This window comes from Barbus barbus (assembly GCF_936440315.1).
Source record: "Barbus barbus genome assembly, chromosome: 6".
In the NCBI taxonomy this organism is placed as follows: Eukaryota; Metazoa; Chordata; class Actinopteri; order Cypriniformes; family Cyprinidae; genus Barbus; species Barbus barbus.
Window position 1 is genome coordinate 16705742 of NC_136734.1, and position 19826 is coordinate 16725567.

At 37.9% G+C, this 19826-nt stretch overlaps 1 protein-coding gene across 1 annotated transcript; it reads left to right on the forward strand.

Moving 5' to 3' along the window:
- Window positions 1-5440: 5440 nt before the first annotated feature.
- On the forward strand, window positions 5441-18178 carry LOC306871276 (ras-like protein family member 10B). Its single transcript, XM_079419081.1, has 4 exons — window positions 5441-5651; window positions 6915-7293; window positions 9897-10021; window positions 15591-18178. Exons 2-4 carry the CDS (start codon window positions 7006-7008, stop codon window positions 15859-15861), a joined length of 684 nt encoding a protein of 227 aa, XP_079275207.1. The 5' UTR covers window positions 5441-5651; window positions 6915-7005; the 3' UTR covers window positions 15862-18178.
- The last annotated feature ends 1648 nt before the right edge of the window (window positions 18179-19826 follow it).

Here is a 19826-nt window from a genome sequence, read left to right on the forward strand (position 1 = left end):
TCTCAGATCACCATATTATACATAATTACAATATGATATATAATTATATAAGAATTACAATTGTATTATATTATCAATATATAACATCTATCTCACCGAAAGTAGCTGAATGCATCTTTTGAGTTTATGATGTCATGGATAGTGAGATCAGCTCTGTGCTGGAGGTGACGCAGGCATGTCGTAATCACTGAGGTCTGCATCAGCGCCCACACTGAATACTGAACAGCTCTTACAGCACATGCACAGAGATTTAGGGGGCAGTCGAGGTTCATTCTTGAGATGCGCTCGAACAATTTGTAATGGTTTGTCTACGTACTCATCATGCGTCATACTGGTGTCTTTGGACGTTCAGTCTCTGGCTGTTTTTTTTTTCCAGTTACTCAGAAAGGTGAAGTGTGTAAACATGTCTCAAGACTCTTTAATTTTCGTTTCATTGTGCTAAGTGGTTCTCAATCAGGGGGCCGGGCCTCAGCAAACTTCCAAGGATGCCGCAAAATGAGACAAAAAGAAATAAGACAAAAAGAAAGCTTAAAACACAACAATTCTGAATAATTTTTTTTATTATTCTTATTTTCATTTTGTTATTTTCCCCAGGAACTGTCATTTTTATTCAAGAAATGGCGTCATACGGTCATGAAAAACCTGGAATTTTAAAACTGATTTCTAGACCTAAAGTAATAAAACCCAAAATAAATATTAATGAAAATGTAATGGGGAACTTCTATAATATATATGAATTGGCTTATTGTAAGTAAAAACAAGTGGTTCCTTTGAATATTGTCTTGGACCCAGTTCATAAAGGAGCAAACCAAGACGACAAAAAATAATTGTCAATCATGGTCAGTGGTTCCATGTGATTGAATGAAGTTATTTGGACATGTCTAAATTAAGTGGTGTTTACTCAGTTTGCTTTAGTTCATCCTATGTTAAATATTTCATAAAGTTTAACATGTTCCCATCAAGTAGAACCACTATCCGTTCAACTTCAGCCAAAGTGTTAACATACTAACAAGTTACACATATAACTTCTTCACACATACTATGTTGGATGTCAGCAGTCTAAAGATACTGCTGTTTATATCGAATTCCTTAAATGTTGGGACGTTTTTTTGTTTTTTTTTAAACACTAAAAGAATTTCAAATCACATGAGCCAATATATTATTCACAATAGAACATACGTAGAGAACATAAATGTTTAAACTAAAACATTTTTACAATTGTATGCACAAAATGAGCTCATTTCAAATTTGATGCCTGCTACAGGTCTCAAAATAGTTTGGACGGGGGCATGCTTACAATGGTGTAGCATCTCCTCTTCTTTTCAAAACAGTTTGAAGATGTCTGGGCTTCGAGGTTATGAGTTCCTGGAGTTTTGTTTTTGGAATTTGGTCCCATTCTTGCCTGATATAGGTATCCAGCTGCTGAAGAGTTCGTGGTCGTCTTTGATGTATTTTTCATTTAATGATGAGCCAAATGTTCTCTATAGGTGAAAGATCTGGACTGCAGGCAGGTGAATTCAGCACCCGGACTCTTCTACTACGAAGCCATGCTGTTGTAATAGCTGCAGTATGTGGTTTTGCATTGTCCTGCTGAAATACACAAGGCCTTCCCTGAAATAGACGTCGTCTGGAGGGGAGCATATGTTGCTCTAAAACCTTTATATACCTTTCAGCATTCATAGTGCCTTCCAAAACATGCAAGCTGCCCATACTGTATGCACTTATGCACCCCCATACCATCAGAGATGCTGGCTTTTGAACTGAACGCTGATAACACGCTCCCTCCTCTTTAGCCCGGAGGACACGGCATCCGTGATTTCCAACAAGTAAATAAATGGGATTAATAATTAGCCATAACCCTGCTCTCTTTTAACAGTGCTGAGCTGAAGTACTGTCGCACCTGGGTACATACAGCCACTGACTGTATGAGTGACGTGAAGCGAACAGGTAACAACCACGTGGTTACTTAGCAACAGAAGGAAAGATGAGGTTGCTAAGAGACAGCCGCTGTACTCGCAGGATGTTGATACAGAGTGTATTCATTCTCAGATAGTAATGACAATGGGCAATCACGATACAGTCACTCATAAACAGAAGCCGCTGAGAGGGGTAAGATTACTTATGTGAAACTGGCATCCATCGATTTTGAGGTAATAAGTGTGTCCACTTGCAGCACGGCAGTGATGGGTTTTCTTCATTCGCGTGCTGGTATTTACTCGCCGGTATTTACCGCTCATGACGCGCAGCGTATTTACGCATGGAGACGGACATCTATGGCAAGCCGTATAAACATTTATTCCTTATTAGTAGTTTAAGACAGGTACGATACAACACACACTCAGACCCCTTCACTTCTGACTTGACAGATGTCACTAAATATCACCTCAATACATGTATGCTCTTATTAATGTTATTAGACTTTTTATCTGAACATCAACAAAAAATGTGATGTTTTGAGGTTTTGAAAAAGGTTTTGAGATTAAATGATCTATTTTGTTGTCACTGAATAAAAGAATTATGTGGATTTATAAACTCGGCAAAAAATAAACGTCATCTCTTTTTCAACTTCTTTTTTTTCCCTGCAAATTTCTTAACATAAAACGAAATGGAATAATGAGTCCCTGAACAACTCAATATCAAAGGTTGCAGGCCTAAATATCTTGTATGACCATATCAGCTGCTTTAAAGGGATAGTTCACCCAAAATAGGAAATTTCCCCGTGATTTACTCGCCATCAAGCCATCCTGTATATGACTTTCTTCTATCAGACAAATACAATCGGAGTTATATTTAAAAAAAAAGTCCTGGCTCTTCCAAGCTTTATAATGGCAGTGAATGGGTGTGGGACTCTATTCAGTAGAAAAGGTGACAGCGCACCGCATTAAAATATGATCATTCATGTTTTCATAACCGCTGGCCAAATTAAGAAACGAAACTAAAATGAAATCATCTTTGAGAGCTTGTGTATTCTGCGTATAGGGAGGATCGGCTCTGAATAGTCCCAAAAAAGTGCTCCACACAGCTCTGGGGGGTTAATAAAGGCCTTTATTATAAAATACTTTATAAGAATTGGATGGAATTACATTTGTGCAGTAAATAGGGATGCCAGCTGTCCCATATTACATTTACATTTACATTTAGTCATTTAGCAGATGCTTTTATCCAAAGTGACTTACAAATGAGGACAATGGAAGCAATCAAAATCAACAAAAGACCAATGATACACAAGTGCTATAACAAGTCTCAGTTAGCTTAACATAGTACACGTAGCAAGTTTTTTTTTAAATTATATAATAAATAGAAAAAGAATAGAGCAAGCTAGTGTTAGAGGCCTATTTTGCTTTTGATAATTGTATAATAAATAAAAAGAAAAGAAATAGATAGAATAGAAAAAGAATAGAGAAGCTAGTGTTAGTTTTTTAGTAAATGAATAGAGTGCAAGTCTAAAAGGGGCAAGTTTTTTAAAGAACAGAATTAGAATAGAGAGTGCAAGAGTTAGAGGGTCGAATAAAGATAGAAGATCAAGTGTTTTTAGCCGATTCTTGAAGAGGCTGCTCGGATTGAGTTGGGCAGGTCATTCCACCAGGAGGAAATATTTAATTTAAAAGTCTGTGAAAGTGATTTTGTGCCTCTTTGGGATGGTATAATAAAGCAATGTTCACTTGCAGACTGAAGTAATGAATGTAGGTAAAGGGGTGCAGTTGTGGTTTTGTAGGCAAACATCAATGCTTTGAATTTTAAGCGAGCAGCTATTGGTAGCCAGTGCAAATTGATAAACAGAGGTGTGATGTGCATTCTTTTCGGCTCATTAAAAATAAATATTAGCAGGCATGTCCTGTATTTTGGGCTTAATTGATATGTCCCGTACATGACCTCCCTCATCAAGACCCCCCATATCTCTGAGACTGAACAATGTAGGGTCTTGAAAATAAAGATTCCAAAAGAAAAGTTTATTAAGAATTAGAATCTAAAATCATATTGCAATATCTGTAACACTTCTTGAGTTGTAGGCATTCAAACTTTGGAAAAAGAATATGGCACTCAGACAGGTGTGTTTAATGCAGTTGTTTTGACAGAAGGAAACAAGACACATTTCTAGTTTAAACATTATTTATTCTTCAGACATTCCTCTTTAAAAGAAAAGAAGTGTCATATTTTTTCAAAGTGACCCACATTTGGTTTTTGACTAATGAAAATGTGTACAGTTTAACAATTTACTCCTGAAGCCATATTGAAATTCCAATATCTCTGGAATTGAACCATGTAAGGTCTTAGAAATGAAGATGCCAAAAGGGAAGTTTGTTAAGACCCAATATCTAAACGGGCATAAAGATATCTTTAATACTTCTTGAGTTACAGGCATGCAAACTTTGGAGAAAAACTTGAAATGTGCTCTTTTCCCATTTTTGAATAGTCACCGTTGGCACAAAATGCAACAAAGACATCTAAAGTCAAAAGATTATACTAACAGACCTAGCAATCTCTGTGTATAAATAACATTATGATGATGTCATCTTTCTGAAGTTATATTTAATCCCCTGTAATCTGGCTCTGAATCTCAGGTGAAAATTGCCATTTTGACGCCATTCTAAAACATAGTGGATTACTCAGTAAATATCGATCCACAACATTTAATATTTTGGCTTTTATCACTATACATGTTTATCTTTCTTCAGAAAAAATATGATCAAAATCAAAAATTGGAGCCGGGAACCTCTGGTTGAATTGACACGGAATGACCCAGCATGTAAAGTAACAAAATTATTTTTACTTTGAAATGAAAAGTTGAATTGAGACCTTTAGGATAAGTTGAGCCCCACAGAATTGGTCCCTAAGAAGGCGTCAGTGAAATGTTGAAGATCAAATTTAAGAATTATTGTAATTCATGGATTAATAATGTTCATTGTAATTCGTTTTATTAATAATTACATGAATTAGATGTATTGCAAACATAATCTTTGGGCTATTCATCATAACATGTTGCTTTAACCTATTCATCTTCATTATTCACAACATAGGCCAGTTAAATAGAATTTATCAGCCTGAATTTATAGTCTACTATATTCTGCTTCAATTAAAGTCCTGTAGAGTCCTTTACTTACAGAATCACATAACAGAGATGCATCTTTAAAATCTTAAGACTTAATGTTGCTGACAATTATGGCAAGCACCCCCCCCCCCCCCCCCCACACACACACGCACCTAATTTGATTAAAACTCAAGATCAATACGTAATAACAGCTTCTGCCATGAAACATTTTTTTTCTCATGCTTAATTTACAAATAAAAAATAACCAACGTAAAAGATTTAACAGACATCTGTTTTAATGAATAAATGTCAACGAGGCTTGCCATAGACAAAGCAGAGCTCTCAGTTTTTTTCAAATTCAATTAACCTGTGACGCTGACCCGCCTCGGCGCGGTCCAGCGCTCTGATTTTACGCGCAAGCGTTGATTTATCTGTCTGTTAACACGGGCGAACATCCGCGCGCAGTGCTGTGCGCGAGGTCCACATGACGCGAAAGAGGACAGTTTGAGGGTTACTTCTGCACCTGAATGCGAGCAGAGAGTGAGAACTCGTCGAGAAAGATCGCGCAGGTGTTCAGAAGCCCGAACCTTACGAAGAATGCAACTTCTCACCTGCGCATAAGGTAAGTCACCAGAGCCGTTGCTGCTGCGCTCGCGATACGCTCGAACCGACAGTCGCCTGCTTCAAATCTAAAAAGCTTTATGGGAATGATAAAGTGTTGGATATCATGGGGTGGGGCATTTAGACAGGTATTTAGCGCTTATATATGTGAGTAAATGAGCAAGTACATGACAAGTGCGTCTTTATTCTATAGGATGCAGAGAATACGTTACATAAGCATTATGTCCATTATTATTGGTCTAATCACGCTGTAGATTGACACTGAGAAGGTTCATAGTAAACTATTGAATTAGCATCATTCATCCTGCCCCCTGCAGTAGCTCTATAAGAATAGCTCACACACATAGAGGTGCTGCTGCCTGTGTCGTTTGCTTATGTGTGGCGATTTCTATTAATATCTTTGCTCTATTTAAATCATCCCAACCCACTTTAAGTGCTTTATATCATGGGAACATTGTGACATATCATGAAGTTAACAGACTATGATATATTATTTTAATATAGTTTTTTTAGTATTCGTTTTTTGTTATTTAAGTTTTGTATTTATTAATAATATTATGTATATGTTTATTTTTGTGTTTTCTCTTCTTTTTCTTTGCATCTTATTTTGCTATTTTAATATTTTGCTTTCTGAATTGCACAGTACTCAGCTGCTGTTTTTAATTGAACTATTTTCTTAGTTACTAGTAGATACCTATTAATCAATCATACATTTGCAGTGAACGATTTTGGATAGATGTATGTGTCAGTTTATGTGGTGCTGAACTAAACTGCATCCACATCGAATGATAACGAGTCAATAACAACACTATTTTCTTCTGTTTATAGCTGAATTGAACTTGTTTATAATTGATAAACTTAACACAGTTATTGAACTGAACTGGGCTGTGTTTCCCAAATGCATCATAAGCCTAAGTTTATCTTAGAACCGTTGTCACCAATGGAGCTACGATCAGTTTAGGCTTACGATGCTTTTGGGAAACGCAGTGCTGAACCAACACTGAGCTGAATAATGACACTGTTGTCTTTGTAGAGCTGCTTTACAGGAGAACTTGGATTTGCCTCGTATTTGATGTTTTTCGTGTCACTGGTTCTGTTTTTTTTCCCTGTTATTACTGTAAAGCTGCTTTGAAACAATCTCTATTGTATAAAGCAGTATAAAGGTGGCTTGATTTCAAATGATTCATTTATTCTGTTTTTATTTGCGTTGGACTCTTGATTGGCATTGTCATCTCTCTCTCGGTTTCACTTTTCTCTTTCTTAGTGGCTGCTGGCCTGTGAATGGGACTGTGCTGTGGCCAACACTGCTTTCTGTACTTCAGTCAGGACTATGTGCTGCCCATGTGCCACTCTGAATGCACTGGCCAGCTGTTTGCGAGAGCAGGGAGGGTGGGGCGGCCCACCGGGGGCGAGGCGGAAACAGGGCAATACCCCCTCCGTTCCGGATTGCGGTGCTGGGAGCTCAGGGGGTGGGCAAGACGGCCATTGTGCAGCGCTTTCTTCACGATGACTACAGTGAGGTGGCGGTTTCCAGTAAGACACGGCGGATGCATCTTTCTGCCGCAGTGCTCAATGGTCATGTGCATGACCTTCAGATCACAGATTATCCAGCCATCAGCAGCTTTCCTGTCAGCTCTCTACAGGTACAGTAACCAACATACCACAACCCTGGACAGAGTCTAATAATATGACTCTGACCTGACCCTCTGTCAGGACAAGGTTTATAATATTTGAGGTACCCAAACAAACCCACCCATAGGGAAGGGAAATCACTAATGAGATCTCCACAGTTGAAGTCTGAGAGAAAATGACGCTCTGTGTCTCTAGAGTTGCAGAAATAAAAAAAATAAAAAAGTGGTATTGTTGTTATAATAGGGATCTATTCTATTACCTGTTCTGGCCTAAAAATGACTAATTCATTCTTTTGTTTTTCTTAAGTGAAATTATGGCCATGGATTTGTCTTTTTCTCCTGCATGTCATATGTGGGGCTTTGTACATTTTAGGGAAAACATCTAAGAAAACATTTTTTTACAGTGTGTGACAAGATTGTCTACAGATCTAAATATCAACTCAAATATTTCACATCAGATATTTTGAAAATCATCTGTATGTGTGTCAACAGATGATAGTTATGATAGTTATTTGTTTGTTTTTTTATTTAAAACATAACTCTGTTCTATAGACCCTTAAGATCGCCTTAATGTAGATCGCCTTAATGTTTGTTACCAGTCCTACCTTGGTAACTGTTGCTGACGTATTTATTCAACAAGCTTTGTAATGTGAGTGTGTGAAAGTCACGTGTTCATATTCATTTGCATAGGTATTGATTCAGATAACAATAATAGCAATAAAATTCACTGTACAAATAGTATGTTGTTCACACGTTTTGCTCACACTTTTTTTATGAAGTGTAATTGCTATCAAATGAGAATTCTTAATTTTTTAGCTGATTCTGATATGTAGTCTTGGACAATTATACTATGTAAACTGTTAAATTTTTTATAGGCATAATGCAATGACATGCAAAGACATGCAATGCAATGAAATGCTTCATTTAATCATATATCCATGATTAAATTTATAAATCGGTCATTTTATAAAAATTGCACAGTTCATGCAAAATCTTCTAAGTCCTATGAGATATTCAGACGTAGCGTGTCAGAGGGTGGAAGAGCTTTGTGAAGGGCCAATTAAGCAGAATGTTTTGATATTGGCTCTGTAAGTTTATGCTCACTGAGTGCTTTAGTATTGTAGACTGGTTTATAATGAACCAGAAGCTTGAAAGCACATGGTTCTGTGTAACATGGTCTGCGTTTCAGACAGCTCGAAAGGATAAAAGAGCACTTGAGCAGCAAGGCCTTTTGTCTCAGTTCACTTTTCTTTCTCTGTGGTGTCATAATGATTCAGTGCTTTAATTAGTGACAATGGGAAGAGACAATTCTTTCATAACTTTACATCTATAATTTTATTCCTAACTGGAGTTTCCTGTCAGTGAACTAGAAGTTAGCTTGGGTTAACTAATTGATTAACTGTTTTTCTTGCTTCAGTTGCAAAAGCTAGCATTTCTCCTCAAACCATGTCCATTATAACCAAAGTAACAGATTTGATCTGAAAAAGCACCTTTTACTAAAACATATCATTTGTTTGTAAATTGCTGAATGTGCCTTCATTGTGCCCTCTATCTGTCTTCGCATGGCCGATATACACAAATAGATGGGGAGAATAAGAATAGGGTACTCATCCTCTATCCTGTTTTTACATGTATTACCTGTTTTACACTTCTATCTCCTTGAGTTTTAACTCAAACCAATCAGTTGTAAGCTAGCACATATTAATCAGTTTAGGTTCAAAGGTTCCGAATGAATCATCTGAACATGAGTAATCTGAAACTCATAATGTTATGAATGCTTAGTGGTATTAGTTGAACACTTGTATTAACCCTGTAAAGCCTATTCTATTTTTCTTTTTAAATGGAACAGTTTATTGACACTTTAGACACTGTATAAAATATGTTTTTGGGTATCATATCTGATAAATCAGGCTTTTATATCTTATATAGTATGATATAGGAGAATATGGAGCTCATATTTGAGGAGGAAACTTACATTTTATTCAGAGGCCCAAACTGAAATACCAAATTTGGTGCAGTTGCTGATATTTATATGAAATTATGATAGCTTGCAATGTAAAACAATGAGAAGTTTAGTACCATAGATTTAGTAAACAGAACATTATAGCAAACTACTTAAATAAAATGCATATAAATATCAGTTGTCACTCCCAATAATATGTTGTAAGAAGATGATATTGAAATGCTTGGTTTTCTGATCAAAGCTGTGTAGTTTGTTATTAAAACGTATAATGCAATAAAACACAATGATGATTGAGAGATAAACAAATGTGCCTTAAAAGCCTGATGTATCATATTTGATACTTAAATTTTAACGTTTTCTAATAAATGTATGGATTATCAAGTTGCTACAGTTGCTTTAGTCTAATAAGTAGATTTAGCAGTGGATTTAATTATATGAATGAATTATATGAATATGAAATAAACTATCAATCAGACTCAGACAACAGAAAGCATGTAGTACATTGTGTATAACGTTTTTTTCAGCAAAGCTTTGATCATGTTGATAGAGGACTTAGACATTTGTATGAAATATGATACAGTAGGCTAAGGTTAAGTGAAATTTGGATTTGTTTCACATGACCAGGATGTTGTGTTGCTCTGTGTCTATGCAGGAATGGTCAGATGTTTGCTGTCGAGGCATTCGGAGCGCTCATGTCTACGTTCTGGTTTATGACATCTGCTGTTTCGACAGCTTTGAGTATGTCAAGACCATGCGGCAGCAGATCTTAGAGACCAGGTACGTGATGGGAATATAAGCCTCATTTTATTCCTTCACACTTTTACATCTTTGCACCCTTCTGTCTTCCTGCTGCGCTTCATCTGCTTACACCTCTGTTTTTTTGTCTATTCCCTGCTATTTTCTGTGCTGCTAAATCTCCCTCATGTTTCCCAACTCTTCTTTTCTCTTTCTTCAATGTTTGATGGTTGCTGTAATTATACTCAAAAGGCGAGACCCTTCTGTATCATAGGCCAGCACACTGGGTCATTTCTTGGATCCAAATCAACAGAAATGCCTTCCCTTCTCTTCTGCTGATTGCAAAGGGCATATAATGTCATCATCAAAAGCCAATTCAAAAGCCTCAGAGACTTTTTGCTTTGTACCAGAGTAGGTTTGATGGTGATGATGCCTAATTGTGACTGTTTTGGCTGTGTACTAATGCGTGTTTGATATCTCTTTGATATCATTCACTGTTTGACTTGATATCCATATGTCAACACTTTTGGGGAGGTGGAGCCTTAATTCATTATCACATTATTGTTTGAAAAAAACTCATTTTTTCTTGCTCTGATTAAATACGTTGGTGTTTTATAGTCAACATCATACATACCTGAGCATCCCTTGCACTTGACATGTGAGACTAATTTGTTACACAATGTCTTGTACCATCCAAGACCAAATAGTGTGTTTGTACAAGTAAAATGAACTAATACAATTCAAGAAACCATATTAATAGGCAGTATTTTTTATTTAGTTAAAATATATAAAACATCATTAAAACAAGCTGAAGGTTTAATAATATATATTTATATTGTCACAAAATGTAAATTATTATTTCACAGCTCTATTTATAAAATGAGATGACATAACTTTATCCGCATACATACAGCACACACAAATAAAGTGATATAGCAATTTGCAACTGCCTGATATTTTTAATTTATCACAAAATGCAACTCTATTACCACCCAACTCTTTATATAAAGTTGGATTTATAAGTACATCCAACTTTATCAACATTCATTGTATATAGGTAAGACGATATGTACTATTCAGCATATCTCAACTGCTTGATTGCTTGTATCACCGCAATATAATATAATATAATTTGATTTGTTTTCAGAGCATATATCTATGTACACAGTTTTGGGGGAAGTCGTGGCCTAATGGTTAGAGAGTCGGACTCGTAATCGAAAGGTTGCGGGTTCGAGTCCCCGGCCGGCAGGAATTGTAGGTGGGGGGAGTGAATGTCCAGCGCTCTCTCCACCCTCAATACCACGACTGAGGTGCCCTTGAGCAAGGCACCGAACCCACAACTGCTCCCCGGGCGCTGCAGCATGGCTGCCCACTGCTCCGGGTGTGTGTTCACTGTGTGTGTGTGTGTGTGCATTTGTTCACTACTCACTGTTGTGTGTGTGCACTTGGATGGGTTAAACGCAGAGCACCAATTTCGAGTATGGGTCACCATACTTGACAATACGTCACGACTTTACTTTACTTTACAGTTAGGGTTTGTGAGATTTATGCTTAAAGATGAGAAAAATCTTTTTTAAGTAAAATAACAAAAAATTATTTCTGAGGTATATAAATTTGAATTGCTAAAGAGAGAACAAATTGGTTTGCAGAAAGAGGATAGGATCCAAGATGCCCTATGTATCAGAGTAATACACACAGTGACAGTCATGCTTCATCATTATTTAAATTCAGCTCCGTCACCGATTGGCTCTAACGGTCAGTGTGGGCGTCCGCGGTGAGCCTGTCACTCAGAGGCAGATTTATCGTAATCAATGGCGTCAGCTGTCATGCTTCGCTTGCGTCAAGGTCTGAGCTGTGAGGTAGGCAGTTCTGGTGACAAACATTCATGTTTTATTGATCCAGGCAGAACACAATTAAGTCACCTTGGCCCAACACTGCCTCACTGCCTCTACCGTACAATACGCAGAGGATGGCCTTGTTCGATTCACTGATCTGATCTGCTAATACCCAACAGAAGTGAGAGTGTGGGCTGTGATAAGACAGACCCTGTTAGTGTGAGGAATTAAAAGAAAGACAGTTAATTAATCTTTGGTGAAACAATAGCCATTTACCTCATCTCAGAGGAAGTTTTGTAATGAGCTCTGTAAATATTTCTTAGGTTCTATGTATAGTAGCTGTCCAAAATGTACAATAATGTACAGCATTTTAAGGCACTATAGGCATGTTATAATGACCTTGAAGACTGTTTCAAAAGCTGGGCAGCAACATTTTGTTGCCTTCTTAAATTATCTTTTAATTTTCTTTGTGTGTGTGTGAAAATTGTGCCAAAGTGTCTCATGTATTTTCATCTTTTTTTACTATGTCAAGCGCTAAAAGTATAAATAGAAATTAGAAATGGCCTTTTTACCCATATTTACCTGTATAGTACATATGCAACTCAATGCAATTGTAACAAGCAAGTATTTGAGTTACTGTTGCCTTTCTATGAGCTTGAACAAGTCTGGCCATTCTCCTCTGACCTCTGTCATCAACAAGGCATTTTCACCTACATTACTGCTACTAAGTAGATATTTTCTCTTTTTTGGACCATTCTCTGCAAACCCTAGAGATGGTTGTGCATGAAAATTCCAGCCGATTAGCAGTTTCTTAAATACGCAGACCAGCCCGTCTGGCATCAACAGATGCCAAGCTCAAAGTCACTTAAATCACCTTCCTTCCCCATTCTGATGCTTGGGTTGAACTTCCGCAGACCGTCTTGATCATGTACGAAATGCATTAAATTGCTGGCAGTGTGTTTGGCTGATAAGACATTTGTGTTAACAAGCAGTTGAACAGGGGTGGCCGGTGAGTGTATAGAGAGAGAGTGAGATGGTAATAAATTAACAGCAGTTTCTCCGATTGGTGGATTTTTCTTTAGGAGTGTAGTTGTACAGGATTTTGGCAAACATTTATTTCCTTTTTTTATCAGGCTGAAAACAAGTTGGCTTGTGGCTTTTACAGAAGCACATATCATCACTTAACAATCACGATAAATATGTCTTGAAAGGTTTATAAGTTATTGCTATTATTATCTCTATGAAGAAAATCATAATTTTCAGAATTATTGTGATTAAACAGTTGTGGCTGTAGAGCTTCACTGGAGGAGCGTTATTTGGTGTGTGGAGTTTCTGCTTATGTAGAGCATCTCTAATTAGACGCCTATGGGATTCTGTTAAGGTTAGGACGTAGACAGGCGATTTTGGAACAGACCCTGTGAGTTTGTAAGTCCCCAATGGCAGTTAATGTTACAGTCCTTGCCTTTCAGTCAGATCATGTCAGTGAAAGATGAATTGATGTACGCTGCAGTGCACAGCAAACCAGACTGACAGTCAAATCAGCTAAATATTAATGACTAAATGAATGAATCAAAGAATAGATTGAGTTAGTGAATGAATGAATGAATGAATGAAGAATGAATGCAGTAATAAATGAATTCTGTTGCAGAGGGACTCTGCTGTGTTTGAGGATGAATTGAGTGTGTCAGAGATCAGAGAACAGAGCTGTCTGTCACAGGCAATGACTGATGGACAATGCTGGTGGTTCCTGTCAATTCAAGACCCAGAGTCACCTGGTGACTGACAGCATGAGGTCTAGAGAGGTTTGGGGCTAATTGTGTTTATGATCCAATCTTCTTATCAGTACACGAACACACATCAGGCATGTTTTCTGAGGTCAGCTTTGAATGACTGTTCTGTTCTGTTATGAATCCACATCTTTGGACAAACAGAACTGTAGCTGGTGGTTCGCCGTTTTTTCAATAGAAGAGATCTATTTTTAGCTTTCCTGCCCAGTTTATATCAGTCCGGTGCAGCTCTGTGGAAAGCCTCTGTGAAGTGAAACAATTGGAAATCTATTTGTCTTTTTTCAGAGCTGTCAGAGGCACAGGTCATCTCAAACAGAGATAAGTGAGGAGACATGAGCTGCTCTTCGGGATCTCTGCTCTCTGTTGGAGACAGGACGAGAGGCCGATAGAGCAGCCCAGCTCCCTGTACAAATGACGGCTTCACTTCCTGATAACTTGCCACTGAAGCAGTCTGCACACACAATATGTGCGGGAGGCTGCTTATAGCCACCGATGAGCTAAAGATGAAGTGACATACTGCCAAGTATGGTGACCCATACTCGGAATTCGTGCTGTGCATTTAACCCATCCACGTGCACACACACAGCAGTGAACACACACACACCGTGAACACACACCCGGAGCAGTGGGCAGCCATTTATGCTGCGGCGCCCGGGGAGCAGTTGGGGGTTCGGTGCCTTGCTGAAGGGCACTTCAGTCACGGTATTGAGGGTGGAGAGAGCGCTGGACATTCACTCCCCCCACCTACAATCCCCGCCGGCCCGGGATTGTAGGTGGGGTAGGTGGATTGTAGGTAGATTTTTTATTTTGTCAAATAAAAAAAAATTATTTGACAAAATGGTAAAATTATATTGTGCATCCCTAGTTGTTTTATTAAATTCCACTAGGGAACAAAAACATTTTAGCAGTAGCCCTTCCTTTGTGTGTTAATTTTAAAATATCTCCTAACGTCAAATAGTGAACTAACAATACTAAGACTTTTTTTCCAAACAAGCAACCAGAATCACATAAATACATAAGGATGACCTGACATATGAATGATGAATTCACTTTTTAAATGTAGCTCTCCCAAAAATTTGAATTCTGGCATCATTACCAAAGCATTTTTTTCCAGAGGCTAGCATATTTTTTCAATTGTTTTAAATGCAATCATTTTTTAAAATGCCAGGAGCGTTACAAGTGCTGAGCATCTTTTCAAGCTAAGCGCTGGGCGCTCGGGTGTTTTTTACGCCAAGAGTTGAAGAATGTTCAACTTTGGGTAAAACGCAGCACTCATCGCTGTCACTTTTTAGTCAGCTAACCAATCACAGTGGAGGGGCGGGACTAATACCACTCCGACCAACTGTCACACATTCTGCTTGTACTACGACTGAACAACAATGGAGGAAACGTTAATATTTCTTGTCTCCGAGTAATGATGTCTGTACCAGATGGGATTCCCAAACTACTACAAATATTAATATGTGTCTGCCACATTACTTGTGCCTGTAATCAGTATCATAGTAACCAAAGCGTCTCACAGCTAGCCGTTTTCAGCTGGCTAAAAATGCTTTTGTGGACACACGATCTAACTCACTTTCATGTTGTTCCAGACCTGTATGATTTTCTTTATTCCATATAACATAAAAGAAGATATTTTGTGAAATATTTCAGTGTTTTTTGTCCATAAAATAGAACAAAACTCTTTGGTTACCATCATTCTTCAAAATATCTTCTTTTATGTTCCAGAGGAGAAAGAAAGACATACAGGTTTGAAAAAACATGAGTTAAGTCGAGTGAGTAAATGATGACTTTTTTCTCTTCATTTTGGATTAACTATAATATTTCTCTTTTTTTTGTCATTGTCATTTTGGTTCCATCAAGAACCTTTAACATCCATAACATCCATTTTTCTGTGGTGTCTGTGGAATGTTATTAGATTTGAGCCATCTTTGTACTTAGAATTGTTTTTGCTTTCTATATTTATAGCATGTGTGCATCTTTCCACAGAGTCATGGGCTCTGGAGAGACGCCCATTCTGATTGTCGGCAACAAGCGTGATCTGCAGCGAGGTCGCGTCATCCCTCGACACAGCGTATCTGACTTAGTCCGAAAGAGCTGGAAGTGTGGATATGTGGAGTGCTCTGCCAAGTTCAACTGGCACATTTTACTGTTGTTCGGAGAGGCTCTTCGCAGCGTGGGTTGTGCCCGCTGCAAGCACGTCCATGCCACCATCCGTTTCCAGCGGGCACTCAGGAGAGAGCGATGCGTTCTAATGTGAGGTCGCCGTTTCTCTTCTACAGAGCCCTTTCTAAAGTGGTTTATGGCTATAGACACTCCGTTATTGTGTGGGCAGCTGGAAGAGCTGTGATAACCCTCATGCCAAGGAACTTAACATTTGGGATTTGAACTATGGACAGACAGATGTGGTCTTATAACAGGAAGTCCCTGTTGCTTCATTACTTAAGCCTTCAAACTGATGTCTCTGCTTTTGGCCTGGAAGAACACAACCAACGTCTCTGCCTCTTATCTTAGAAATCCAAACTGCCAAATGGCTGGTGAAAGGCAACAAAAATCAGCTTTAATATTACATTAATACACTTGCTTACGTTCATGCCAAGACAGCACACAGACGCTCCTCTATGCTTATGAGCTTAAGAATCTTCCAGTTCCTGCAAGCAGAAGTGTTTCCCAGCTCAGGTGCCATATGCACTGATTTTGCAATATACCACACAACACAAATTATACAAAGAATCTATGTTCTATGGATACTTCTGTGTTTTTAAAGGGATAGTTTAAAATGGTATAATTTACTCACCTCTGTGTTGTTCCAAACCCATCTGACTTCTCTGTCATTTGTGGGACACAAAAAGAGAAATTTTAATAATGTACTTATCACTCTTTTCCATGTAGTTACATACAATGGGGAGCTTTCTAGCTTCAAAAGGGATTCAAAAAAATTATCCATACTGCTCCAATACCATACAATAGCTTTATATAGGAATTTTATGGGAATTCACCAAAAATCTTCCTCTTCAGTGAGCTGGAGGAGTTGTGATGACCCTCTGCTGCAACCAGGAGTTGAGCTGAGTTGAACTCGAACCAGGGGCTACAATAATAAAATGTTACATAGAAACTGTCCTACATTTGATCATACGATCATTTCTCTAATGTGCATATATGAGATTCAGAGAATGAACATACACACAAAAACATGCATACACTTCTCTTTCAGATGTTAAATTTAGAAATCGCAAATGATCTTGAAATTGTGTACAGTTGAATGGTTGAACTTGTAACCGCAGCCCAATTAATCTGATTAACAAGCAATCTACATCCAAATCCTTTACTTGAGAATGATGAGCAACAAAAAAATTCTTAAATATCTACTCGGATATTTAATCGCATATATGTCTGCTTGGACACTGATGTGGTAATAATCACTTTTCCACAGCAAAGACCGTTTTTAAAGATCTGAAAGTTAGTGTGGATTTTAGCGTGCACACCCTCTAAAAACAGTTTTATGAACTAGATCAACCTATTCATTGAAAAGATCGAATAAAGGTTCATTCATAATTTGGACATTGCTACTTCCAGGAGCTTGGGCCTTGGGTAGATGTGAAGTTTTTGAGTGAATAACAACTTGAATTTCAGTCTGTTTGTGATACAAAGCTCTTTATAAGACTTGCAATATAGTGCAGTACATTATTATTTAAGCATTATTTTTTATACTATTGTAATATTCATTAATATTTTGAATTGAATTTTTATTGTTATTCTAGTTTTGGATTTAGTACTTCAAAATAAACTTGTTTCAGTTTGCTATAGGCAACATTTCACAGTTCACCAGTTTTTCATTTTCATCTAATATTCATATTTTATTTCAGCTCCATTTCAATTACTGAAAACAAAATTTGTAATAGTTATAGTTTTAGTTAACACTGGTGCATAAGTCAGTCACTTTTGTGGTGCTTTTGCATTCCTTTTGATGCATGAAATGCATGATTCATTCATTGCAGTTGCATGGAATATTGACTAGAAAATAATTAAACATACATGAGGATGAGGATGAGTAAATAATGAGAGATTTTGAACTATTCCTTTAGGGTATGACTTGATACTGTGTCTTATCCCAATGTAATTTTTGCCAAGGTATGAGAATTTGTCCCACTTTGAAATGGTGCAGACATATTAAATCATAAAGGAAAGAGGGAAATAGATTTCAATGTAAATGTATTCTAAATATTTGGTCTTACATTGTGAAACCCACTTTGTCACGCAGAGGCTTGGACGATGTTTGTGTGCGGCAAGGAACAAACTAAAAATATAACTCACCACATCTCTGCTGCACATACAGACCAGCTACTGCTACACACCCCTAGTCCGATCAAATACATGTTCAATACAAGTGTCTACATGTAAAGAGCACATTATTCAATAAATGGACACTGGGCACAGAAAAAGCATCCTCGTCTATGTGATATATGAGTACTAAATCAATACCTTCATCAGTATCTGTTCTTCAGAGGTAATCTATCTGCCCTGCTGTTTATGCAATGCACTAAATGTACACAGTAATAATAAAGTGAAAGTGAAGTGACATACGGCCAAGTATGGTGACCCATACTCGGAATTCGTGCTCTGTATTTATCCCATCCAAAGTGCACACCGTGAACACACACCCGGACAGTGGGCAGCCATTTATGCTGCAGCTCCCGGGGAGCAGTTGAGGGTTCGGTGCCTTGCTCAAGGGCACCTCAGTCATGGTATTGAGGGTGGAGAGAGCGCTGGACATTCACGCCCCCCTCCTACAATCCCTGCCGGCCTGAGACTCGAACCCGCAACCTTTGAATTACGAGTCCGAATCTCTAAACATTAGGCCACGACTTCCCCACTGTGTGATTCATCAGCGAGGCAGTGCGTAATATTGTGGCTCACTGAGGAACGACTGGTGCTGGTGAGGCTTACTAATGTTCATTAATCCTTAAATAATCAAAGAATAATTTCAGGTAACATGACAAATGGAAGCATGTTTTCATTTTACGTTCTAAATAATTGGCTGAGATTCTGCGCAATTCCAAAAAACCGAATTTAATCTTTTTAACCCGAGTCCACAAAATTGAGGTCCTCACAGTATCATGCTCTCACAGTCCTCTGAGGATATCTTCAAAGTGCCCCTCTCCACTGACAGGAGTCTGAGGATGTTAAGGAAGTGGGAGCGGGGGATGAAAGGGAACTGGGGTTGGAGGGAGGGAACAAGGAGAAGAAAGTTGCAAGGGAGCACAGCTGCTGTACTGTGACAGACTGCAGTTCTGACGAGGCTATTATTAGCTCCAGACTTATGCCAAGAGTTATTTATAAAACCAGCAGCCAAAACACTGAAGCACAAGGTGACTGGAAAACGCCAAGGAAGAAATGCTAGCAGGATGCTTGGTGGAGCTGACAGGAATAAATAGCATACAGGGCAAAAACCTTGTCCAGTCATGACATATTTACAGCATGTTACAAAATGTAAAACATAAAAATTCAAACCTGTACATGGACATGAATTTTGATGGGGCAAACAATCACATAGCTCCGATGTCAGTGTATGGGTTTTAATTAAATGGGGCTGTCTTTGTAAATGGGAGTTCCTGTCTTTCATCATCCTGAACTATGAGACACCGGATTACATGGAACATCTGATCCGTCACATCTACAGGCCACCCTACTGCCCAAGTGTGACAATGAGGAGAAATGCTCATAGAAAAAAAAAGGATATCAATTCAGACGACTCTCTTTGCAAACCTTAATCTAAAGTCTAATAAGTCAAAACCAAATTAAATGTTAAACAGCTCTGGATATAGCATAGTCTAACCAAAAATAAAGATTCTGTCAACATTTATTCACGCTCATGTCATTCCAAACCTATATGACTTTCTTTATTCTGTAGAACCCAAAAGAGATTTAAAAAAATAAATAAATAACTGTCTTAGTGTTTTGTCCATACTATCAAAGCCAGCGGGCTCTTGTGTTGTTTTGGACCCCATTAAATTTCATAACGGACAAAAACAGTTGAAACATTCTTCCAAATAGACTTTACAGAGTAGGACAGAGTGGAACTGATGAAGTAAACATATTGACATTGAAGTTAACATTTACACATTAATTAACTAGACACTAAAGAGTAATGAAAAACAACAAAAATACTTCAATATTTTGCTATGGCATTTCTGTTGTCAAGTTAATTAATTTATGTACTGTACT